A 26,877-nucleotide genomic window follows, 5' to 3' on the forward strand; every position below is an offset into this window, starting at 1 on the left:
TAGCACTTGTTGTTTTTAAGATGTGTAATTTAAACAACTTAAAACTTTTCCATATTTTTACACCCAGTGCTTCCCATGATATAATTCAAAATCTCTTGCTTTCATCGGCATGAGACGGTAGGTGGGATCAAACATAAAGGGGTAAAAATTTGTTATGGACCCTTTTCGGGCCCATAACCAACGCTGAATGCGTGCACCAACTGGGAGGCCCAAAGCTCACCTGAAAATGAGCATTGGGCCTCATTTGAATAACTTGGGTGCGCTACTGGTGCCTGTCGTTCCTTCAGAGACTGCTTGTACATTGCCAGCATGTCAATTTGGGCTGTCTGCCTTGCCAGCAGTGGCCCGCGGATAAGTCCCAGGAAGAAGGGGGGTGGTAAGAAGAGGAGGATGGGAGTCGATCACGACTGGCAGCCGCCTCGGACGCTGTGGAGCAAGGGGCTCTGCATCAAGCTTTTTAAAAACATTTTTTACTTGCCCTTTTTAATGGCAGCTGCTTGCTAGGCCATCTCCACACCAGGAAAACAAGCCTGCTCTGCTCAGTTTCACAGATGGGTCCTAAATCTAGATTGTGTTACTGTATGAAGCACTTGTATTGAAGGTAGCATAGTCAGAACAGATGCAATGGAAAAACTAGAAGAATGGAATAGAGTCCTTTTACAGGAAGTGGGGTGGGAGGAAGTGTACTCAAGGTAGCTGTGAGTCAGTGGGGTTATAGTGGATATTGGTCCCCATAAATGGAGACCGCAGTCAAAGAAGTGAAGAGTCGGAGATGGACCATGTGAAGGTGAGGGAAGGGTGGAAATTGGAAGCAAAGTTCATGTAATTTTCCAGTTTGTACTGGAGAAAAAGGTGAGGGAGGGGACCCGAGTCGGAGTGGAACAAAATGTTCCACATATTCCACGAAAAGGCAGGCATAGCTAGGACCCATGCAGGTTCCCCTAGCAACACCTTTTATTTGTAGGAAGTGAGTGGAGTCAAAGGAGAAGTTGTTCAATGTGAGAACAAGTTCAGCCAGGCAGAGGAGGGTGGTGATGGATGGGGACTGGTTGAGCCTCTGTTCAATGAAGAAGCGGAGTGCCCTCAGGCCAGCCTGGTGGGGGATGAGGGTGCAGAGGGATTGGATGTATTAAATTTGCGGGGGGAACCCTGATAAAATGACCAGTAAATCTCATTATTTGGACAAACCTAACTAGGCAATGAAAAGTTACTAAATGGGAAGTCTAACCAGTACTACCTGATCATCATTGAGATTTGTAAGTTACGATTAACATACTTTTCACTTTTTTTCTTTGTTTTAATGGTACTCTTGCTATCCAAGTATCTGGCTTGCAAGAATTGGTGTCTTAAGCAAGGTATTAAATAGTTAATGCCTTCTATTGCATTTTGCACTGGTTAATTTTACTGCTTGTACTACCTGACTCAGTAAAAATAGAAACATAGAAGATAGGAGCAGGAGTAGGCCATTTGGCCCCTCGAGCCTGTTCCGCCATTCAATGAGATCATGGCTGATCATCCAAGTTCAGTACCCTGTCCCTGCTTTCTCCCCATACCCCTTGATCCCTTTAGCCTTAAGAAATATATCTAACTCCTTCTTGAATATATTTTAATGAATTGGCCTCAACTGCCTTCTGTGGCAGAGAATTCCACAGGTTCACCACTCTCTCTGGGTGAAGAAATTCCTCCTCATCCCTGTCCTAAATGGCTTACCCCTTATCCTTGGACTGTGACCCCTGGTTCTGGACTCCCCGACCATCGGGAAAATCCTTCCAGTGTCTAGTCCTGTTAGAATTTTATAAGTTTCAATGAGATCCCCTCTCATTCTTCTAAACTCCAGCGAATAAAAGCCCAATCGACCCAATCTCTCCTCGTACGTCATTCCTGCCATCCCAGGTATTAGTGTGGTGAATCTTCGCTGCACTCCCTCCATGGCAAGAACGTCCTTCCTCAGATAAGGCGACCAAAACTGCACACAATACTCCAAGGTGTGGTCTCGCCAAGGCCCTGTACAACTGCAGCAAGACATCCTTGCTCCTGTACTTGAATCCCCTCACTATGAAGGCCAACATACCATTTGCTGCCTTAACCGCCTGTTGCACCTGCATGCTTACCTTCAGCGACTGGTGCACAAGGACACCCAGGTCTTGTTGCACTTCCTCTTCTCCCAATCTATTGCTGTTTAGATAATCTGCCTTCCTGTTTTTGCCACCAAAGTGGATAACCTCGCATTTATCCACATTATACTGCACCTGTCCAAATCATCCTGGAGTTTCTCGGCATCCTCCTCACAGCACACACGCCCACCCAGCTTTGTGTCATCTGCAAACTTGGAGATATTACATCTAGTTCCCTCGTCTAGATCATTAATATATATTGTGAATAGCTGGGGTCCTAGCACTGATCCCTGTGGTACCCCACTAGTCACTGCCTGCCACTTGGAGAAAGACCTGTTTATTCCAACTCTGCTTCCTGTCTGCCAACCAGTTCTCTATCCAAGTCAGTACCTTACCCCCAGTCCCATGTGCTTTAACTTTACATGCTAATCTCTTATGCGGGACTTTATCAAAAGCCTTCTGAAAGTCCAAATACACCACATCCACTGATTCTACCAGTTACATCCTCAAAAAATTCCAGTAGATTAGTCAAGCACGATTTACCTTTTGTAAATCCATGTTGACTTTGTCCGATCCTATCAGTTTTCCCAAGTGCTTAAATTCTTCAAGCAACCCCCTTCCCCCATTTGTTATCAACACTTTTTTAAGCAAAAACCTTCAAAATAGTTTAAAGTATAAAACCTGTTTTAAAATGCTTGTAATGAGCTGTAAATGGAGGGAAGGCAGGCCCATCCCATTCTGACATGCCTCGGTATCCTAGTGAGGCTTATGAGGACTTCAATGTGGCCCTACCTGCCTGAATCCCTGTTCATCATCTTTTATTGATCAAATGTAAAATATTGCCCTAGTACAAATTTTGAGGACAGAATCTGAATATTTTTCTTAGACATTAAATTATGTCCATTACTGTTTTTCAGTTCAAATTGATTGGATTAATTTGGTTTACGGCAAAGCTTTACAAATTATTTGTAGCTTTCACATACTTTAATTAAAGTATCAACTTATCTTGTACTGGGGATAGAGGTGAAAAACATAAGAATTTCAGGGAGTGTGATGCCTGAAATAGATTAAATGTTTCCAGTAATGCATCAGCCTCAGCAAGTCTAGAAATTATCCCGTAACAAGACTTTAAAATGGCAGTTTTTAACTAGTGCTTTGCACAATACATTGGCTTACCTGCCAATCACCAGGTGCGTTCCACTCCATATCCTGCTGAGTACAGAAGTTGATGTTGAATCTGCAGAGCCCCTTTCCAGACACTTGGATCCTTGGTAGGTGAAGCACCCATCTTCTCGCAATAGATGTCTGGCGTTAAAACTCGTGATCTGTTGCCAGCATAAGCACACAATAGATCTGAAGTTCTCCTTAATGTTTTCTCAATGTATATCACTGTTCATTTGAGCCCTTAACTGAGGGGTTTGTGGAAAGTAAACAATTTTATGAACACGTTTATGTGCTACCGTTTCCTTACAGCTGCATTATAGTGTCTGGTGTTGAAGTTAAAGTAATTAACAGACATTAAATGATGCTGCTCACTATTTAGTATCTTAAGTAGGAAATAAGCTCTTGATCCTATCTTCTTAGGCAGTCCCTCTGAACCAAGGATGACTTGCTGCCACATTAAAAATGAGTTCTCAGGTGACTGAGTCCAATGTGGGACCTACAGTCTCTGTCACAGGTGGGGCAGACGGTGGTTGAACGGGTGGGTGGGGTGCTTGGGTTGACGTGCGCTGCCTGCGCTTGGTTTCTGCTTGCTCCCGGCGAAGAGACTGTGTTCGGCGCCTTCTCGGATGCTTCTCCTCCACTTTGTGTGGTCTTGGGCCAGGGATTCCCAGGTGTCGATGGGGATGTTACACTTTTTCAAGGAGGCTTTGAGGGTGTCCTTGAAGCGTTTCCTCCGCCCACCTGGGGCTCTCTTGCCGTGCCGGAGCTCCGAGTAGAGCGCTTATTTTGGGAGTCTCATCGGGCATGCGGACAATGTGACCCGTCCATCGGAGCTGATTGAGCGTGGCCAAAGCTTCGATGCTGGGGATGTTGGCCTGAGCAAGAACACTGACGTCAGTGCATCTATCCTGCCAATGGATTTGGAGGATCTTGCAGAGGCAGCGTTGGCGGTACCTCCCCAGTGCTTTGAGGTGCCTGCTGTACATGGTCCATGTCTCTGAGATATACAGCAGGGCGGGTATCACTGCTGCTCTGTAGACCATGAGCTTAGTGCCGGGTTTGAGGTCCTGGTCATCAAACACACTTTTCCTCGGGCGACCGAAGGCTGCACTGACACACTGAAGGCGATGTTGGACTTCGTCGTCGACGTCTGCCCTTGTTGACCGTAGGCTCCCGAGGCATGGAAAGTGGTCCACGTTGTCCAAGGCCTTGCTGTGGATTTTGATCATCGGGGGGGCAGTACTGTGTGGCGGGGGCAGGTTGGTAGAGGACCTTTGTCTTACGGATGTTTAGTGTAAGGCCCATGGTCTCGCACGCTTCGGTGAAGGTGTTGACGATGGTTTGGAGTTCGACCTCCGAGTGTGCGCAGACGCAAGTGTCGTCTGCATGCTGTAATTTGGCGACAGAGGATGGGACGACCTTGGATCTGGACTGGAGGCGACGGAGGTTGAACAGTTTCCAGTTTTGTTCTGTAAATTAGCTCCACTCCAGTGGGGTTTACTCTTATGTAAGGAATAAATCTGTACCAATCCAAGTCTGCTGATTGTCCGATTAAAAAGCAAGGATCAGAAGAGCTCTCTTTATCGATTCTAAAGTGTCATTCATGATCTAAGAGGTCCTGGCGAGGAGGGCAGTGATTTTTGACACTAGCATAAACCCAGATGATCTATATGGAAGAAAGCTGTGAAGTGATCACGTTCAATGTTGGGTGCACCACCTGAAGAGAACGGCATGTAGTTTGTAAATACCTTCACAATGTGAATGGTACAAAGGCAAAAATGGACTTCTATCATGGGGTCAGGAAGACTACAGGAGTTGAAGGAACTTACTGAAACAAACTGTTGAGTTATTTTTGACCATGAGGAGTGAGTGATCGAGGTGGAATTAACCATATGTACTAGTAACAGATACAATTTCATCGATGAAGCCATATATTTTTCTTCAGTATAAATCTGCATTCATTCCACCTGAGAAATGTTATGTGAACCTTCACTCCATTAGGTTATGGCCCATTTGTGCAATATTCATTTGGATGAATACCTATCTTCACTGTCTTTTGAATAGCAGTGCTGTGCAAATTTTTTTGTTCGCTTTGATCTCCAACGTCAGGACACATCCATTAGATTTCTTAGTCTGCAGTTATGGTTCACTCATTGCAGATTCAAAATGGTGTGAGATGGCTTGCTGAAGGGAGTCTCACCTCGGGGCTTTCGTGCACTGAGCATATCACACCTACCTTTCTGTTAATGCACACCGAAAGCCATTTTGCATCAAAACAAAGGTGGCAATTTAACTGCATCCTTGCATGCCAAACAAAACCTTTTGAATGTATACATGAAATTATAAATCATTTAAGAGGAACTCTTTTGAGAGCTTTCAGCATAGCAACTTCGAGGTTAGACTTTTCTCTAATTCTCTGGCCAAAATTATTATATTTATAATATTGGCTTAGACATTGAGGTGTAAAAATCCTGCTCCTTTATTCCAAAGGTTAATTGTAGTATGCATATTTTTTTTAAACAAGGTCAAAAGGCATCATCCTGAATGTGTCATCTGCTAGTGCATTGTATCCTGTACCCTTACTGACTCTCTACTCTGCAACCAAGGTAAGATTTAGCTTATTCTTGCTATGTTTTTCTGTGTTTTGACTTCTAGAATCGGTTTACGGCACAGAAGGAGGCCATTCAGCCCATCATTTCTGTGCCGGCCGACAAAGCTATGCAACCTAATTCCAGTTTTTGGGCTGTAGCCTTTTAGGTTATGGCACTTCAAGTGCATACCCAAGTACTTTTTAAATGCGATGAGCATTTCTGCCTCTACCTCTTTCAGGCAGTGAGTTCCAGACCCCCACCACTGTCTGGGTGGAAAAAATTTCTCCCCTAATCCTTCTACCAATTACTTTAAATCTCTGTCCCCTGTTTATTGACCTCCCTGCTAAGGGAAACAGGTCCTTCCTTTCCACTCTATCTAGGCCCCTCATAATTTTATACACTTCAATCATCTCTCCTCAGCCTCCTCTGTTCCAAAGAAAACAACCCCAACCTATCCAATCTTTCCTCCTAGCTAAAATTCTCCAGTCCTGGCAACTTCCTCGTAAATGTCCTCTGTACCCTCTCTAGTGCAATCACATCTTTTCTGTAATGTGGTGACCAGAACTGTACACAGTACTCTAGCTGAAGCCTGACTGGTGTTTCATACAGTACTAGCTTAACCTCCCTGCTCTTGTAGTCTATGCCTTGGCTAATAAAAGAAAGTATCCTGTATGCCTTCTTGACCACTTTATCTACCTGTCTGGATCTGTGGACATGCACTCCAAGGTCCCTCTGTTCTTCTCAGTATCCTACCATTTATTGTGTATTCCCTCGTCTTGTTCAAATGCATTACCTCACACTTCTACGGATTGTATTCCATTTGCTACTTTTCTGCCAACCTGACCAGTCCAGTGATATCTTCCTGCAGTCTACAGTTTTCTTCCTCCCTGTCAACCACACGGCCAATTTTTGTATCATCTGCAAACTTCTTAATCATGCCCCCTACATTGGAGTCTAAATCATTGATGTATACCATGTTGAGTTAGTACACATGATGTTGTAAAAGACTGATCTAGGTTAACTTATATATGTAACTTCTAACGGTACTTGTTTTTTTGCCCCCCACCCTTCCCCTCTAGTTAGAATCTGTGCTTTATCTGGATATTACTCTTAAATCATACTGACACACCTACTTAAGAACTAGTGTGTTTTCTGCTGGATGGTTTAAGTAGAAATGGGTTACAGAAGCAATGAATATATTGGAATTATTTTTGGAAATATGAATTTCAGAAGCATAAATATAGAAGGAAGCATGTATTCATGGTGCTCAAAACTGAGGTTAAATTATTATTGCACATTGATTTGATAGCTGCATTTTTGAGCTTTTAGTCTTGATGAGTTTATGCAGTCTCAATCCTATTGCTAGTGGGCAAACATTACAGATCTGGTGGTAATTTGGCATTAATTGTAAGTTTGGACCACAAGGTCATCTGTTGCGTGAGATGGAAATATTCATAGTTTTGCGGGGAATACACTCTGGGGGTCGAGGCTTTAAAGCACGTTAAGGCAAAATAGTTGGAGCTACACTATGCATCTGGACCATGCTGTACTTAAATTGGGAGTGCTTAATGCTGACTCCTGGTCCCAAAAATTATTGCGGGGGAGGGGGAATATTTGAAATTTAAAAAAAAAACTGAATTTTTCATTGGTTTACTGGTGCACTTTGCTTCTGTGGTGTTTACAGAAGCAAATGTTGATGGGAGTCTAGCATAATTATATATTCTGCCATAATCATGCTACATACTTCTGTTGGTGACATTTATTTTGTTGGCAGTGGCCCAGTCACTACATCGCAGTGGAGGGAGAAGTCCAGGCTTTTTAGCAGTATATCTGTCTGATTTATATTTGCCCATGCTAAGTCAACTTCCCTTTATTTGAACCAAGATATATCTGCTGAAGTTCTGCCAAATAACACTAATTTGAAAATTTTGGCCAGCCTCCATTTTTAAATCAGTGCTACATGTTGTAGCCTAAAAAGCAGATACAGTTTGAGATATTTTTGACGGCTTGCTTGAGCCATAACTGTAAAGTGTGTCAAACTCTTTTGAAATAAGTGTGCACCCACTAACACTTGTTCAGCTATGAACATAATCAACAAAGTATTGATGTGTTGTCTTGCGATATCCCAAACAAGAAGTTCCTGGCGGGGAAAGCTGCCTTGTGAAGGAGAGGGAAAATAGTCAAATGAGTCATCCTTGGCACACACATGCATGTACTTGTCTAGTAGCTCCTTACAGAATGGAATTGTTCACCTGTGTGGTTTGGGAGTCAGAGGTGAGAAGACAATTGAACACAAGATGGCACAACAGCTGGTTGTAGCTAGTGTTAGTGGAGGACTAGGAATGTGCCATCTGCCCACCTGTTTGGGGAAACTCTTGGAGAATGGAAAAAAAAAAATTACTAGCTTACCAGAAATATTTATTTTTCAACAATTGAGTTGCAGTTGCTTGGGTCTTAATGATTTTATTCAATTTATTGATCAGGAAAGCGGGGGGTGATTAGGGTGTAGGTATCAATTATTTCTGCATAAACAAGTTGAAATTGTAAGAACGTTACATGGCTGCTAGTGGGTAGGGGTGTCCAATCATGATGCTTCATGCATCACGACTGTGGGGCTGACTTGATGGACCAGCTGATCTTTCCCTGCCTGTCATTTTCGTATGTTTGTATGTACCACAATGCTGTAATGCCATTTCCCCATATCCGAAACCTTGTATTGTGTTGCTTCCTCTAAATTTACTCTGCAACTGTTGACCTTCATTTATTGCATCATGAGCAATCTGTCTTGCTGACCATTTCAGCACATTAGAAGCTGTTTATGCATTGCATGCAGTAGAAATTACCTGTTTCATTGTCCGATCCCAACATATAAGGTCAGCTTTGTTTCCAGGTTTGCTAAGTATGTAATGAAATATCACCAAGCGGATTAAAATCAACCCTCAGGAAGCATCCTGAGCAACAAAACGGCTGGTTTTGTTTTTCATAAGTTTGGGCTTCCAAGTACGTCGCGAGTGTGTTCAAAGCATTCTAAATGGTAAGTGGAGTTCCCCATGACTTGCGCCCTGCCGTACCTGGTTCTTCGGATGGAGTTTTAGATCCCATGGCACTATGCCAAGAACAAGGAGTTCTCGAGTGCAGACAAATACAAAATTCAAACCTTGGGCAAGATTAAAGATTAGGACAAAAGAAAGTTCCTCCTGCCCAAATAAAAGGTGTATATAAGCACCAAGTCTTTCTTTGTTTAAGTGCTGAGCCAAGCAGTCCAGGAAGTCTGCAGGCTAGGCCTGTCTTTTCTGGAGTAAAATGCGATGCACAGCAGCAGCTCTCCAGTACCATCTCCAGCTGCCCATTCTTTAACTTTGAGTCAGGACAGTGAGTGTCAGCTATTTATTTTTCTTGAACCCAGGGATGCTGAAGCCATTCGTAACATTCTCACTCCCACCCACCTGAGACTGGCTACTTCGGTAGAGACCAGCGATCAAGTCTGGGATGTTCTCGGTACGTGCACCACCTGCTGGAACATTTAACAGAGGGGTGGAGGGAGAATTTTCTTTTTTTTTTATAAAAAGGTCTGGCTTTATGCAAAGGTGTAGACTGAGTATAGTGGAAATTTTTACATTGCTTTCCTGTATTAATTTCAGGCATCCTATCCTAGTGTAATATGCTTACAGTAAAACCTTTCAATTTGAGAAGACTTGAGTTTTGTCTTTAAATATCAGCACATGGTTAGGTTGCATTTTAGTTTTTAAGGTATGCATAAATTATTGTAATAAAGTAACAACTTTCATTTATAAAGCACCTTTAATGTAGTAAAACATCCCAAGGTGCTTTACGTGAGCGTTATCGGACAAAATTTGACACCGAGCCATGCAAGGAGATATTGGGACAGGTGACCAGAAGCTTGGTCAAACAGGTAGGTTTTAAGGAGCCTTTTAAAGGAGGAGAGGGAGGCAGAGAGTTTTAGGGAGAGAATTCCAGAGCCTAGACAGCTGAAGGCACAGCCGCCAATGGTGGGGCAAAGGAAATCTGGGACGGGCAAGAGGCCAGAATTTGAGGAATGCAGAAGGAGGGCTGTAGGGCTAGAGGAGGTTAGATAGGGAGGGGCAAGGCCATGGAGGGATTTGAAAACCAGGATGATTTTAAATTTGAGGCGTTGCTGGACCGGGAACCAATGTAGGTCAGCGAGGATGGGGGCGATAGGTGAACGAGACTTTGCTGCCTGTATCGTAACTTGCATTGCGTTTTGGATAAGTTCAAGTTTATGGGGGGGTGGAAGATGGGAAGCCGAGCAGGAGAGTATTGGAATAGTCGAGTCTGGAGGTAACGTGAGCATGGATGAGGGTTTCAGCAGCAGATGGGCTGAGGCGGGCGATATTATGAAGGTGGACATAAGTGGTCTTAGTGATGGAGAGAATATGGAGTTTGAAGCTCCGCTCCGTCAAATAAGACACCAAGCTTGCAAACAGTCTGGTTTAGACACAGTGGCCAGGGAGGGAGGTAGAATCGGTGGCTAGGGAAGGGAGTTTTTGTGGCAGAATGAAGAAATTACTTCAGTCTTTCCAATATTTAATTGGAGCAAGATTCTGCTCATCCAATACTGGATGTTGGACAAGCTGCGAGACAAACCATAGGCAATGGAGGGGTTGAGAGAGGCGGTGGCAAGGTAGAGCTGGGTGTCGTCAACATACATGTGGAACCTGATGTGTTATCGGATGATGTCACCAAGATAATTCCTTGGGGGACTCCAGAGATAACTGTGGAGGAGTGGGAAGAGAAGCCAAAAGCTTTGAGTGCCCAAGTTCTAATTATAAGAAGCATTTTAATTCCTCTTGGAGCAGTAATGCACAGATCCCTCTTGTGTTAGAATGTCTTGGGTACTTTAAGTAAGGGTGAAATTTTAAAATAGCTGCATTTCCTCTTGTACTTGAACAGTGATAGATGATTTTTAATTGGTTTGGTTTTTTTTGTTTTTCAATCTCTTTTTTGCTTATGACTCAGATTTGGAGTGCTGCCATGTATGTACTCAGTCAACTTTTATTTCACAACAGAACTCCTCACATAATCAGCAAGGAAACTAGTTTTAAGGGAATTAGTGGTTGGGTTAATCCTGTCAAAACATGTAGAAATGTAACCAAATCTGTATTTTGTCATTATATTGATCCTCCTTGGCCTTTAAGTATAAACCCAGTAGATATATCTATTGCCTTTTCACCCAGAAAGGTGGGTCTTGGTATGTTATCTGTCATCGTTCAAATACAAGTGGAAGTGCAGTTACTTAATGTTATGCGCATCTCACCCCACCTCCGTCCCAAAGCATCTGAGATGCTATAATCGGGCATTCTGTCATGAAAGGAGTCTGTAACTGCTCCAAAAAAGAATTAAAATGTTCCATCGTTAGGAAATTTGAGATCCTTAAAGTAGCAAACCAAACAGGCAGTGTAATTTTTCCCCATCCTGAGGCAGATGTTCCTCCTAGTGTCCTAATGGTAAGGCTAAAAACTGCTGAAACTTATCCCAAATATTGCTGATTGATTTACGTGTTAGACAGCCCCAGTTAAAGACTTGCATTTATATAGCGCCTTTCAGGACCACCGGACGTCTCAAAGTGCTTTACAGCCAATGAAGTACTTTTGAAGTGTAGTCACCGTTGTAATGTAGGAAACCCAGCAGCCAATTTGTGCACAGCAAGCTCCCACCAACAGCAATGTGATAATGACCAGATCATCTGTTCCACTGATGTTGATTTGAGAGGAATATTGGCCAGGACAGCAGGGATAGCTCCTCTGCTCTTTGAAATAGTGCCATGGGATCTTTTATGTCCACCTGAGAGCAGACAGGGCCTCGGTTTAACGTCTCATCTGAAAGACAGTTTTTTAAAAAAAATTCTTGAGATTTAGGTAATGCTGGCAAGGCCACATTTATTGTCTGTCCATAGTTACCCTGAGAAGTGGTGGTGGCTGACATGAATCAGTCTTTCATGAAAGAAAGACTTATGAAATAATACTGAGCGGCCTATGGTGGCGCTGTTCAGGGAGAGTATAAATACTTGGGCACGGGCCCAGCTTGTGCAGGACATTCTTAACAGGAACTAGTGAAGGACACAACTAGACCTCCATGTTGTAAAACAGCTGATTAAAGCTTTATTTAACACTTAAACCAAGTGCCTAGTAGTTTTCTTACGTCAGTGGCCTTTTAGCTCGGCCACTTCAAAGGACTAAGTCGATTTAAGTAGTGCATACCTGGAATCACTTGTAAGCCAGACTAGAGGATTGAACCAATGGGTTTTTACAATAATGACTGGCCATTTTCTTTCTAGTGCTACTCCACACGTCATTAGATTTATTGAATTTAGTTTCATAACTACTACACTACCATATCCTGTTCTTGTGTAAAGCAAACCCTCCAATGCACTGGGCTGCTATTGTTGCCCCCCCCCCCCCCCCCCCCCCTCTCCCCCTGTAAAAGATCAATCTAAATTTGCTGAGCTCTGGTTCAAATGAAAGCCATTTAAAATCGGGTAGTAAACAAAATGAAAATACAAGTTTTAATTTATAAAGCTGTACTTGGCTATTATTTTGACTTTCAAGGGTAGATTTTATGAATTCAAGGTCCTGGCATGAAGCTTTGCCCATCAGGAGCACATATTGGCAATTCAGGTGCGGAGATCGGCGGGCCCCACAGGATGTCCGTCCAAGGCTGAAAACCATGCAGGGCACCCCCCAGCTCGGTGCCTGAATTCCTAATTTGAGCTCCTGGTAGGCAAGGCTATGCATCCGGATTCCAAACTCCTAAAATTTAACCTAATTAATTGCTTCCAACTCAACCTGGAACAGATAACTGTCTACCCTTTGCCCTCCACCCCCACCCCAACTTAATTTCTGCTTATTTCCAATAGAGTTTTGTGGATTTCTTTTCGCAAGCACTGCATGCTGAGTACAAGAGCAAGGGGATCATTGTCCAGGTAAGCGGGGCTTATTTTTGGAAAAGTATCCTTGTTACTATAGGAACTACTGCTGTCATAGCAACTCCAGTAAATGATATTCACATAGCTAGCAGTGTGACACAAACTGGAGGGAGGAGAAAAAGACAGGTACTGAGCATTGGTGAGAAAAAGAGACGGTGCTGATCTTCAAAACAAAAACTCTCGATCGCACACGTAATGTTTTCTATCACAAGTACTGGTACATTGTGTGTTAAGGTTAAGTAAATTTACCTGAATATTTTAGCACTTCCCCCTTTTTTTATTAAGTAGTGAAATTATCCTCTAAATCTCAAACTGCTTTTGTAGTATAACTTTCAACTGCGATGTCTTATTGAAAGTGATGAAGCATGTTAGCTGCTTTTATGCAACTCCTCAGCGTGATTGATGAATAGTTGTTAAAGTATAGCACAGCATCCAATTCATAACTGCATAAGAAAACTTGAAGGCAACATACAAAGTGTAATTGAGAAAACCAATCTATTATTGCTGAGGACATGATGAAATGACACCCTTGTTATATATCTTAAAATTACATTTCACAATTTTGCATTCTTGTGGTTGTGTATATTTTACTGTTGGCAGTGCGGAAAGGTATTTTGGAGTAAAATACCTTTGTTAAATTTAACCAACTGACAAAAGATTTTTGACATATCTGGGACTTATTTGACTTTCCAATAGGTCATCTGGCTAGTAATGGGATCATTCTACTGCTGATTGTTTAAAACCCAGTCACTTGTAACCTTCTAACAGTTACCCAAGTTTAAAAGTCAACTAATATTTAATATCGCTCAGAGGCCAATAATAAGTGGTATGAGAAATGACAAAATGACACACTGATGCAGTTTGGCATGCTTTCTGAAGTTGTGGCTGAGGTGCATCATTGTGGGAAGAGCACGGAGATTTATTCAGCATCTTACTGTGCTACTTGACCTGAGTGCTTGATGCTGACACTGGATACCCAAAATAGAAAACATTCTATTCCCCAGCACTTGTGTTCCTACATTGATGAACACAAAATATTTTGTCAAAGTATGGTATTCAGCCAATTAAAATGCCATATTTTCAAACACACATTACTGTATTAGCTTTCTGAATTGACACACATCCTCTTCTGCTCTTCACAGTCTTTAAATAGCATAAGAAAAGCTCTATTAGACGGTGTGACTTGGGTTGAAATAACAAATCAGGTGTATTAAAAGTAAAGTTAAACACCATTAGGTCAATATAGCAAACTTCACTTGATTACAGAATGTTTAACTTGCACTTCCTCAGATATGCAAAGATAACACTAAACGTGATGCAGTACTTTACTAACTCTTAGTAAAACTACTAAATCTGGACCAGTGTCCAAAATGTAAAGTTTATATGTGAGGTTTTGTCTAACCATGAGTCTTCAGGCACTCAACAAACCAAGAAGAACTGAGAGAAAACAGCCAAATATGTCTGCCTGGTCAAGCAGCTGTCAATCCACCCCTTTTTCCACTTTGCTCTGCCACACCATGTCGGACACCCTCCCACCCTACATACTGATTTATTTGAGATCTCAAGGTATAATGGTGATTATGGACCAGCAGCCTAGAAGCCGTGAATTCAGATTCCACCACGCCAAGTTGTGAAATTCAGATAGTTAATCTGGTCATTTGTGTGATTGAACCATAAAAATAATCAAAAAAACTGCCAAATTACCATGAAAGCGCAACTGGTTCGCTAATATCCTTCAAGTAAAGGAACCTGGCAGCCCTACCAGGTCCAACCTACACGACTCCAGCATTAAAGTAGACTCGCCAGCACTGCGCACTTCCCCAAAAAACACACATGTAAAAGAAATGTCCAAGCAAAAGATACAGTGGCACCTGGGTGGCTTTAGATTGCTGGACTGAAATCCTTTTGTGTGTTTTCAAACACCTTTACCTCAATTCACTCCCTCAGTAACAAAGGAAGGAGCCTGTCTCCAAAGAATCTTCAGGAGGACTTGTTTCTAGTCTTGTCCCTGGGGCCACATTCCAGACAAGGTTAAGTGTGAATTATGTTTACAGTAAACACATCAAAGTGGGCTAAATGCACTACATTTCTCCAGTACCTTTATGTATTTATAAAAAAAAATTCCATGAACAATTTCTGATCTGTGGTAAGTGTTTATTGAATGCTTAGTAACTTTTGTACAAGTTTTCTTCAGAATTATTGTCTGCTCTATTAATTTATCCAAAATACTGATGTACAATGCAAATCAATATACCATCGATTGCCTTGGGATCCATAACTCTTTGCTGTACAAATTTGGTAATTTATTTGTAGCTTGGCAAAAGAAAACTGGACAACTACTGACATATTATGGGTTATATGGTCACCTAGGCTTAAAGAGTAATAGTTTGCCAAAGTAAAGAACTGTGGAGGAAAAAGTAGTTTGGGATAGGTAAAATTTAAAGCCAGTTTTTTTATGATTTATGAAGAGCCAGTCGTGCTTTTAGTCTGAATACTGGTGTTGTGCCCTTTGTGCCATCTAGTGGTTAATATTTAAATTTCCCTTCCCAAGCAAGTTTTTTTTTAATGTAAATCTTGTGGTAAATTATGCAGTGCTGTACAGTTCTTAAACTGAATAGTTTTGAAACAGACCTGTCCTCAAATTAACACTTGCCTCACATTGCAATATGTATTTAAATTGAGCTGATTTCAGATTCAAGTAAACTTCTCATTGGTGCACTGTCTCAAATAACAAATTGCAAGAATCCTTGCTGTCCTGCCTTCATTAGAATTTGAAGTAACTTTGGTACTGTTGAGGTCCACAAAAGTTGTTAACCATACATCATATGCAAAATTATACACTCTCCCTGCTAGATGCTTGTTATAAATTTGGTTTTGCCGCAGGTACCCGATGGGTTCAGCAGTATTGCTCACTCCCTTAAGGTTGCATGCTTTCTTGTGGAAAGTTGATTTCCACTGCCCCGTATCTGTTAGTATGGCAGTGAGATCTGAGAGTATAACGATGAAACTCCCTTGTGTGATGGGGACAGGATCTTTGTGTCTTAAGCACATGTAGACCTTTAATCTCTCTGAAGGAGGACCAAGATAACACTAGGTGAAGCATCGTTTGGTTTGATTCATAAGCTGCTTTATTCAATAGACAAAACATACAGAAGACTGAAGTCACTTGATAAAATTAGTTCAACTTCTCTCTTCGTACCGTTGCAACAAGAAGGAATGAGCCCACTTGGGGGAGGGATTCATACTTCACACAGCTTCACTATACTATCTGTCCTGCCAACAGTGCAGTGGTTATTTCTCCCTCGCAGCCTCTTTCCTGCCTTGAGTCCCTGTGCAGGTTTTCTGACTTCTGGTGCTCAATTAACTTTGTCAACAGCAATGTGCTAAATATCTCTTGAATGACCAGATACTGCTAGTAATTGGGCCATTGTTTGGGAACTTTCAAAATAATAACCCACCCTGCATGTAAAGTATTTCATCTCTGGATTGACAATTCAACATGAGACTATCTGGAGCAACAAACCATATAAAAGAATTTGCATCAATATAATGCCTTTCACAACCTCAGGACATCCAAAATGCTTCATAGCAATGTAGGCAAATGTGGTAGCCAATTTTATTTTTTGCCCCACCAACAGCAATGAGATGAATTGCCAGATAATCTATTTTAGTGGTTTTTGATGAGGGATGAATTTTGGTAAGAACACTGGGCGAGCTACCCTGCTCCTCTTCGAAAAGTGCCATGGGATCTTTTACATCCACCTGAGCAGGCAGGCAGGGTCCTGGGTTAACGTCTTTTTCAAAAGATCTGATGGTGTGGTACCCCCTCTACTGCACTGAAGTGTCAGTCTAGATTAAGTGTTTAGGTCTATGGAATGAAGATTGAACTCACAAGCTTCTGACTCGGGCAGGATTGGTATCACTGAGCTGAAGTGGACACATTTTGGGAAAGCTTCTGCTAGTGTCTGGGTCCTATTCGTGGAAAAATGGCCACAGAATCCCGAACCATGATGATGATCAATAATTTCAACATCAATTCTCCTGAGCATAATGTGCAAAAGAAAACTAATATGAAGGTGGTCTTCACGGCCTGTGTTCGTTCTTTGTCTAATGGGACGTTAAAATGAGCTCCCAAGTGAAGTTTTGTGTTCTATTCACCTTTAATATCTTTTCTGTCTGAGGCCACTCAAATTCTATTATAATGGTTCAAATAATTGAGCATGAAGTAGAAAATATTTGTTCACATTGGATAATGGTGACTGCATCCCCGCCACCCTTGGCTTCAGTAAAGAATTGCTCACCAGAGAATAGTGTGGGAAATGAAATCTGTTGCCTATCTTTTGCATTCCTGGCATAACTTTGGTGGGATTTTGTCAAATTAAGCTGGGATCTGGTTATATTGGGTCCTGGTCTTGCATCTGAGTTTCCTCTAGCCACTGTTGGAGGTGGGCTCTCCTGTGTCAGAAGTTTCAGCCTCCCCAGCTCTGAGGGACCCAGCATATTGTTGGCAGTGGTATGCCTGATGAGAGCTGGTGCACAAGGCCAAGTGGCAGAAGTAGGCCTCACCCAGAAGGTGCCAGGCTGGGGCTTGGACTCCACAAAAAAAAAAGTACAGGAAACTCTTACTGGCACCTAAATAGCCAGAAATTTCTCTTAACCGGCAAAATTCAGGAGTAGGTTCAGGTAAGTTTTTACTATATATTAGTGGTCATGTAACTGGGGTTCCTGGATCTGTGGCCGTGTAACCGGGACTCCTGCACAAGTGCTGTGTACGGGGCTCTCGTACCTTGGTAAGTATACCTCTCTGTAATCTGGACTTTTTGATCAACCGGTCCCGTCGGTGCCGGATAAGAGTTTCCTGTAAATATTTTAAGTTATTTAAATATGGTACTCTAATAAAAGTGGGCATAGGAATGTTCTTTAGGGTCTGGGAACCCAACCCCCCCCCCCCCCCCCTCCCCTTTGCAGGTACAGCCTCAGATTGTAGCCTGTATGGGTAGGCCGGTGCCCTAGATGTGATCCTAGTGGCATGGGTGCCAGTCATTCACATGCTAATCGAGACCTTCTCCTGACTCCGCTAACTTGGGCAGGGTTAGTGGCAGAAGTCCCAGGAGGATGCATCCCAACATTTATACTAGGATTCACTCCTTCCCTCCCAATAGATTTTCCAGCCCTGTGATACTTTCTAATTTAACAAAAACTATAGCTGTTGGATTTAAGTTTTGTGCATCGTAAGTCAAGTCATAAAATAGCAACAAAATAATGCAAAAATGTGAGAAAGTTGTTTACTAACGAGTAATCTGTTTCTGAGCTGTAACGTTATTGTATTTACTCTTTCCGCTTGCTTTTGTTAGAGTGTATTGCCATTCTTTGTGGCTACAAAGTTGAGTAAGATCCGAAAGCCAACTCTGGACAAACCGAGCCCAGAGACCTATGTGAAAGCTGCCTTAAACACAGTTGGTCTTCAGACGCAGACAAATGGTTATCTGCCACATGCGATAATGGTAAGAGTGGAGGTTTTGCCTCCTCAGTTACTTAATTTATCAATTCGTCTTAGTGCATCTCTAAAACATTTTTTTGTAAGTTTTCTCTCTTTTTTGTAAGAGTGCTCACTCATATATTTTGGGTACTGGCAGCCTCCTGTCTAACTTCTTGCACAAGTGGTCTTTCTTAGTGTGAGCCAAGTGATTGTTGGTAAGCTATTTGATACTGGCCCCACCTGATCCTAATGTTTTTACAAATGCTCTAACAGTTCTCACTAAATAATCATTGGCAAAAACCAGAGATGATTTCACCCTCCTCCCCACTTCCCCCTCAACCATCCAAACCCAGGGTTCGGCAGCCCCCCTGCATCTCCCCTCCCATCACGTCAACTGAGCTCCGCTAAATCCGTACAGACCAGGGATTGAATGTGTCTGTCTGTTTCTGGTGCCTATTTTGATCTTTCATGTTGTATACTGCATTAGCAGAAATTGTTTAAATTGTTTTGAAATCCAGCGCAGTGAAATTAATTTCACGATTGCTGTTCTTGCTCAGCCAGGAATGTGGAACAAATTCCCAGTACTGCCACTCTTGCACCTCTGGTCTTGTCTGTCGGCAGTGATAATGAATTTTACTGCCTCTGCTTCTTGATTCCCAACAGTTGTTAGGTGATCTAGAAACTATTGTACATTTGCAGGCCAATAAACACAGGCTTGCAATATAATTATGGGATGAATGCGCATCGGGGTCCTGTGATTTATGGACAGGAAATCATTGAGACTGTTGGTCGCATAACTTTATTTTTGCCTGCAATTCTTCGGAGTTGCATTGATTGCGATTCAGTGCAAACCAGTAGTCCTTGACCTGTTCTAGTTATACAACGTGTATAGTTTAAACATGTTTTTTAAAGGATTTTTATTTGTTGCTATTCCTGGAGGCACGTAACCATCTGGCTGTAGAATTAATGGATATTGTGCCCATGATGCAATCTTGCACATGTTTTTAATTGTCCATTTGAAACTGGAGCGGAGTGTGAAGTCATCAAATGTCTGTACCTTTGCATGTACATTCGTTCTACAAATGTATTAAGTTTTACATATAACACACACTTCCTGTAAGTGTCACTTGCTTCCTGTGGCTGCAGTCTTGTCATGCTATTTCCATCACACTATTCTGTTCTTGATATTGCCTCCCCTACCTGTTGGCGCTGCCATCATTTTTGCACCTGGACCCTTGGAATTCTTGTCCAAATTGACTGATCTGCGTCTCTGTTCTTTGTATTGAGTGGGGAGAAAACGCTTTTTAAAAAAAGCACTGTGTACAGCTGGCAAATACTCCCGAATGCTGCCACAGCCCAGGCTACCCTCGCTACTGCTGACAGATCCTGGGATCCCACTACTTCATGCTGCCATAACCTGTTATTCCACCCAGTACTTCCAAACCCCAGACCACCCTGCTCTCTGCAAGTAGTCCCAAACACCAAGAACCCCTCCCCGTTGCTTCCAAAGTAAGACCCCACTTCACAATGCTGCCTCAGTACTTCCAGATCCCAGGAACTGTCACAGTCCAGCTAAACTCTACTTGCAAACCCTCAAGTGATGCTACACCCCCCCCCCCCCCCCCCCCCCCCGGGGTCCCCACTGAACATTTGCCAAACTGGATGACTCCTGACTGCTTCAAGTCCACATCACTTGTCCTGTGTTGCAAGACACCCATGAAGCTGCACCCCTCCCCAAAATCAGCTAATATATTAAAAACTTGTTTGTAACTTAAATTGCTTGTTCCACACTTCCTTTATCATAGCCTGTATTAAACATTTCAACAATTTAGCAACCTTCCCGATGGTATTGTTGCGCTGTTCTCCATGTTGCCATCCACTTCAGGGCAGTTTAAAAAAAATTAAAAAAAATTTTAACATTAAATTAGCTGTTGTTGGATGTTCCCACCACTGGATGTCTGCTGCCGACCCACCCCCAAGCCATACTGCTGCCTGGATTTGCCCCTGCGTGCCCCCTTCATTCACACACACACACCCCACTGCATTTTTGGTTGTGACCAGGAACCTGCTTTAAGTTAGCAAAGCACAGTAAAGAAAGAACTGACATTTATATAGTGTCTTTCACATCCTCAGGATGCCCCAAAGTGCTTCACAGCCAATATTGCTGTTACGTGGGCAACCTTAACAGTCAATTTGTGCACAGCAAGGTCTCATGAATTGAGATCAGTGGGCAAATCTGTTTTGGAGGTCTTGATTTGAGGGATGAATGTTGGCCAGGACACTGGGAGAATTCCCTGCTCCTCTTCGAATAGTTCCATGGGATCTTTTATGTCCACCTGCACAGGCAGATGCCACTTCCTGACTAGTGCAGTGCTTTGGGAATGCTGAATAAAGTCAGCCTAGATTATGTGCTAAAATCTTAGCGTAAGGCTTGAATCGACAACCTTTTGACTCTGGAGAGTGCACTACCATGAGCCAAGCTGACGCAATAAGCACGTAAACACCTTTAAATCTGGTTGCTACTCATGGCAGGGAACTTGACTTTTCTCACTGCACGGGCAGGATTTCCAAAAGGGCTTCCCCCAGCATTGAGCAAGGAAGCCATTGTTATTTAAATGCATGCTATGTTTATATTGTAATTGCTGATTTACGGCTGCAATTAAAATACAAGTTTAGTATGCACTTAAGTAACAGTCTTCCCAGCTTAGGGCTAGGGCATCACTTTTCTAAAACTAATGGAGAGGGAAATAATGCCGTACAACCTTCATCTCCTTCACCTCTTGCTTCCCCCAGATTTTTGCCCCCCCCCCCCCCCCATCGCTCCTTACATCCCAGGCACTGATTTACAATTTTCACAGAAATGTGGACATCATTTGAACCCTGGATCTGTAATACTATTAACACCCCCCATAATGCTTTGAATAATTGAAATTTCATTTATTATCGCCATAAATCAGTGGCTCTGATCACATATTGTAGGTTACGAGGTTTATAACTGCACATTACGGTTGCTCACACTTCCTGTTTTGTACGTCCTGTCAGATTTTGTCTCTTTTTCATTCGGATTTTAACAATTCATAACTCAGTAACTAATGAATACAAACAAAATCTATCAATAAAATAAAGCAGAGCTTGAACTAATCAAATTGCTATTTTTCTTTACTGCCTTTTTAGCTGCAACCAATCTGAACTCAGTAACTACAAGGTTCCAGTCAAATTTTGAAAAGAAATTCAGCTTTTTTTTCCCCCCCACAGCCTACATGGAAACAAAACAATTTATAGCATAACTAACTTGTAAAAATGTATTTTAACTTGCCCATAAAATTGCCAAATGCAATTTGTGATTTTGAGCTTCTCTTCCTGAGGCCAGACCTCCATTAGGAGCTTGGGGTTTAAATTTAGTTTAAACACCATTATCTGTATTCGTGATTGTATATGTGCCATGGGCTATATATTGTCATTTGTTTTTTATAATTTTACATATTTTATCATTATTGTAAAAACCTGTTTGTACTCCTTTCATATTGGAAAAAACTTTACAAAGCAAACCTGCATCTCAACAAAGCCATGTAGCAGCTGCAAAACCCCAGCTTGACAGCTTAGATTTTTGACTCCAAGTGGAAAAACCTGATCATAAATGAATTAAAATGCATGTTAATATTCTAATATTCTTTAGGGTTGGATTACTACATCCCTACTTCCAGTCTCGCTGGTCATTAAGCAGTCCATGAAGATGAACCAGGGTCTGCGCGCTCGCCACTTGAAGAAGCTGAAGGAAAAAGGGGATTGACCAGGATTTGCATACTGACCAACACAAGAAGTTCGAGGGGGAAAAATGTGATTCTTTATCATGTTAAGCAGCAATATTATTGACACATTTTTTGGGGGGGCGTGAACCAAGATTCGTTGAAACTGTTCTAATAAGGACCAAGTCGGGAGATTGATAAATTTTGTTGTGTTGGCTGCAATGTATAAAAAAAAAAAAAAAAAAAAGTTTCCACGGGGTCCACTGGATTGTGTTTACATTCTTAGTTTTGGTAAAGACCCAGCAGGAGAGTCTGCTGTTCACTAACATTACACTGGTAAGCAGAGTTCTGTGTATGCATTTAAGTAACCGAGCACAAAGCTTTGCTGTGCCTTGGCTTTAGAACTGGCAAAATTAATCAGAGCTGGTTTGCACCAGTCTAAAAGCTGGCACCAATTTTAAACAGTACCTGGAACATTAATTGTGCTACTGACCAGATAAAATCCCGATTAAAACTATCTCTGAAGGCTTTGACTTTATTTTTCCTCTTAATCATCACTCTTCATAGAGATAAGATGCTTAGAAAGACATGTTAAAGATTCCCAAAGAAATTGCTCAGCTAGACAAATACCTGATTTCTTTTAGACCACATCTGTGTAACAATAAAAGTAAAATAATGCAGTTGAGAATAGGGCTGAAGCTATTTAATTCCTTTTCCTAAAATGTAAATACTACCTATGCAATTGAGTTAGCATATGTAAATGACAACCCATCTTTACAGATCCTACGTGCACAACTGGATTAAGTTCCAAAAATACAAAACCAAGGCAGATTCAAGTCATACAAAGATGTTGTCATTCACATTAAACGTGTCTATGCAAGTGTATTCAGAATAGGTAACCACTTGCAACTATTCTGAAACCCTGACTTGATCTAAAAAGCCCGGTTTAACAGAATAACATCAAACAAGTGATAATCTCAGGACAAGGTGCTGTACATGTTTTCTAATACCTTGGGATGTGACCAGCATTTAAGCCAGATATGTTTGTAATATATACTGTACATGCATCTTTGGCTCCACACTGCAATCATGTGTTGTGTTCCCAAAAACATTTATGTAGTAGCTAACTCCTAATGCACATCTTCTATTACATTTTCATATATTGGGGTTCAAGACATCACTTCTACGTTCCTGGCACATGCTGGAAGCACACACCACCATTTTTTGTGCACTGCCAGCCCACGAGTTTCTGTCCATTCATTTTCAATGTTTGGAAAATCATTGGTCAGAGTTGCACAATATATACTGCCAGCATGTGCTGGATGCCGAAGCAGAATTTTTGTCCCATTATCATTAAGCTTTTTTTTGTAAGTGTCCCAAGTGTCTGTCCACTACTAAATGAGTCAAAACCACAAAGAACAAACTTGAAAATGTACATAGCAGCATGACTTAATTCCTTAAAGTCCTTTTACTTTATTCAAAGGTGGTCACAAATAGCTGTTGAAACAAAGATGATAGAAGCAGGAGTAGGCCATTCGGCCCCTCGAGCCTGCTCCGCCATTCAATGCGATCATGGCTGATCATCCAAATTCAGTACCCGGTCCCTGCTTTCTCCCCATACTCCTTGACCTCACTTTGCTAAACAGTGATGTATCTGACTTCAGTACATAACATAAATAGGAGCAGGAATAGGCCACTTGGCCCCTCAAGCCTGATGGCTGATCTTGGGCTCAAAGCCACTTCCCTGCTTGCTCTCCATAACCCTTCACTCCCGTATATTGCAAAAATCTGTCTCTCTCCACCTTAAATGTATTTAATGACCCAGCCTCCACAGCTCTCTGCGGCAGAGAATTCCACAGATTTATGATCCTCTGAGAGAAGACCGTTTGTTGCCAACCATATTGAAACTATTAAACGTTTCTGAGGCTGGGCAGTTAGTACAATTACTCCCTGATCTACCTTGGGCAGGTCTAGAATTTATCCTTCAACGCATCTGAATTGGCGGTTGGAGTCTTGTACAATACTCAGTTACTGCCTCGTTTGAACACTATATTCCTTCTTTCTGACGATTTGGGAAGTTACTTTTGGGGAAAACATCATTTTAAATGGAAGAATCTTGAGTTATTTTCCCAGATGTTATCAGATGCTTGTGAAACATTTAATGTTTTTAATGCAGCTTCATCAGCTGTATGACAGAAGTGAAGAGCTGCATCTGAAGAGTAATGTCATTGGTATGTGAACCATTTCCCATTCAGGAATGTTCCCCAATGTGAGTTTTAAACCAGGTTGGACAACAGGATTAGGTGATACATTGCACTCGCAGGCTAGCTGTGCTTTGACAGATTTCACAGCCAACATAGCCCAGTGAGCAACACTAGCACTGGCAATCCCCCTTTGCAATTACTGATGTTAGATACTTGCATTGATAACATGCATGAAAATGGATTTTTTTTAAATATTGGATTTAAAAATGTGCCTCTAAATCAGAAGCTGATTTACAGCAGTCAACACTTACTCCACTGACATCAAGCTGGTTTTTTTTTCAACCGTTGTATCGATTTGTAAGTTTCTGCATTCAAATTTAGTAGAACGGAGTTAAGTTAATCCTGGAAGAAATTATTTTTGTTCTATTTTATCAAAAAATGCCAACTGGAAACATTCATGATCATCTACATCACCGTAATGAAAGTAAAATCACATCTATTTCAGATTTGCTTGCTACTGAGTGCTATTGATTAGCAGTTTTCATATATATGGGGAACATAGCTTAAGGAAGCCTTTATAAATTAAGCATGTACTGATTCTGTCTTGACTTCCACCTGTACAGAAACATTAGTCGTCTGGACTTGCCACCAAACATCATTCGAATTGATCAATTATGACTTAAACCAGTTTCATTTACAATCAACATTCCAAAGGTGATGGCTACAGATGGGTTGCTTTGTATTTATATTTCAAGAAAACCATTTACTAACTGGCAGTCAAATGTTGTAATCTGTCAGTGAAGCACCAATTATTAATTGTGCTGCCAGTTTCCAAATAGCTGCTCATTTAAATGAATTAAATCTGGAATGATAAGAAATTAACAAAGGGGGGTTTATGTTGTGGTTTCTAGCCACTTTTTAAAAAAAAAACAACTTCTGGCACATGGCAAAGCTGTTGTGTGCTGAATTTGTTTGTGTAAATCAACATAATACCACTTTGCAGCTGATTTCTTACATTTTGCATGTTTTTATTTACTAGCATTTAGTTCCAGGTCCCATCTGATAAAATTTATGGATTCTGATTTTCTGCAAAGGATTTTTGATCCTAAATATTTGTGAAGCATAAGAGTGCGTTGTATACTTATGCAAACTTCTTTTTGTAATGAATTAATCAGGATCTAATCGCTGTAGTATCTGTATAAAGACTAAGTTTAGTGTCAGTGCAAAGACATTTCAGCTTTGCAACAGTGCTAAACTAGTGCCGTGTAAATCGCGCACAAAGACCTGTGACTACAAAACAAAGCAGCTTCACTTTGGCATCATATCGTGACCCTAGATTAACGTATTTATAACTGCAGTGACCCAAAGTTCCAGCTGTAGTGTAAATGCACTTTAAAACAGCTTCCAATGTTTAACAGTCGCTCACTTGTGTGTTTTGCTTACCATCCCAAATGCCAGAAGCACTTGTTTCATAATAATGGAATTATGGAGCTGCTGCTACCCTCTCCCAAGTTTGTAAATGCATTCTGTAATCCCTCTGGTAGTCAAAATGAAGGTAAGAGAATATTAATAATGGCATGCACCATAAAATGTTTTATGGAGACCTTCATCTAGGTGTGCATATCGACCTCCATCTCCTGCATACTCTGAGCTAGTTTTCTGCTTATTTGTAGTCAATAAACAAAAAATAGTCTGCAATCTGTCATTATGGCACTTGTTCACTGTGAGGTGTGTTTATTTCCTCATTTCTGGATGGGCTTACGGAGCTCTGATTTAAAATAAAATACAATACGCTGCTACTAATTGCAAACATGAATGGTAGAATTGGTGTGTCTTTGTTTATAACGGATAACCCTATTTTAAATTCACCTTTGCATTAGATCTTGAAATGGAACATAAGCATACAGTCTGATAATGGATCATTATGGTTTGCTTTCTGATATAAAAAATTTCAAGGAAGTTTGGTGTCATCGAAAGTTCCAGATATTTTTAAACGTGCAATACCGATACAATGGTGCTGAACTGGTTACGTACGAAGCTTGTGTCTTGATTTGGTTTATATTGCAGATTTGCTAAGCTGAATGAATGTAGGATTGTGTGTTTTTGTTGGTGTTAAAAGTACGCAAGAGAAAAGTTGAGATGAATTGTTTGCCCACACAGTTGTGTGTTAACTAGTATTGCAGAACTTGATTGCTTTCACCAACTAGAAGTGTTTCTGGTCAGTAGGCGTGACCAGCAATAAAATAGTTTATTTCTGAAATACTGCTCTTTAAACTCTTAGTATGTCTGTACATAATTTGTCTACGTGTTGATTCATTTAGTATGAAATCCTCAACTGTTGAAAGCAATGGGCTGAGGGGAGAGCGTTTGAATTAATTTACCATGGGATGGTCGAGTTTTTCTTTGTACACACATCTATTAGGTTTAAATTCCTTGTAATATTGCATCCCAAAATATTAGAATATGAAGTTGAAGAGGACATAATCACTTTGTTTGAGTGCAGACATTAAATATCAATGTGAAGACTACAGGAGGCTTCTTATCCATAGAATGTGATTTATTAGCATTCAGATCTACTCAAAACAGAATTTCACTGCCTCATTATTTAAGCAAAA

General features: G+C 41.4%; 1 protein-coding gene across 2 annotated transcripts in view; it reads left to right on the forward strand.

The window, feature by feature from the left end:
- Positions 1-26,522, forward strand: part of LOC147107063 (very-long-chain 3-oxoacyl-CoA reductase-B-like) — a 195,716-nt gene extending 169,194 nt beyond the window's left edge. Inside the window, exons 8-11 of one of the 2 annotated variants that reach the window (XM_086008089.1) lie at positions 5,803-5,884; positions 12,765-12,830; positions 18,188-18,337; positions 21,989-26,522. In XM_086008089.1, coding sequence (XP_085864215.1) covers positions 5,803-5,884; positions 12,765-12,830; positions 18,188-18,337; positions 21,989-22,102 — 412 coding nt within the window. In that variant the 3' untranslated portion in view covers positions 22,103-26,522. The remainder of the gene's footprint in view (positions 1-5,802; positions 5,885-12,764; positions 12,831-18,187; positions 18,338-21,988) is intronic. The other variant, XM_086008090.1, reaches the window with a different exon arrangement.
- Positions 26,523-26,877: the final 355 nt, after the last annotated feature.

The sequence above is a fragment of the Somniosus microcephalus genome, chromosome 15 (assembly GCF_052327205.1).
Source record: "Somniosus microcephalus isolate GS21.2 chromosome 15, FLI_Smic_1.0, whole genome shotgun sequence".
In the NCBI taxonomy this organism is placed as follows: Eukaryota; Metazoa; Chordata; class Chondrichthyes; order Squaliformes; family Somniosidae; genus Somniosus; species Somniosus microcephalus.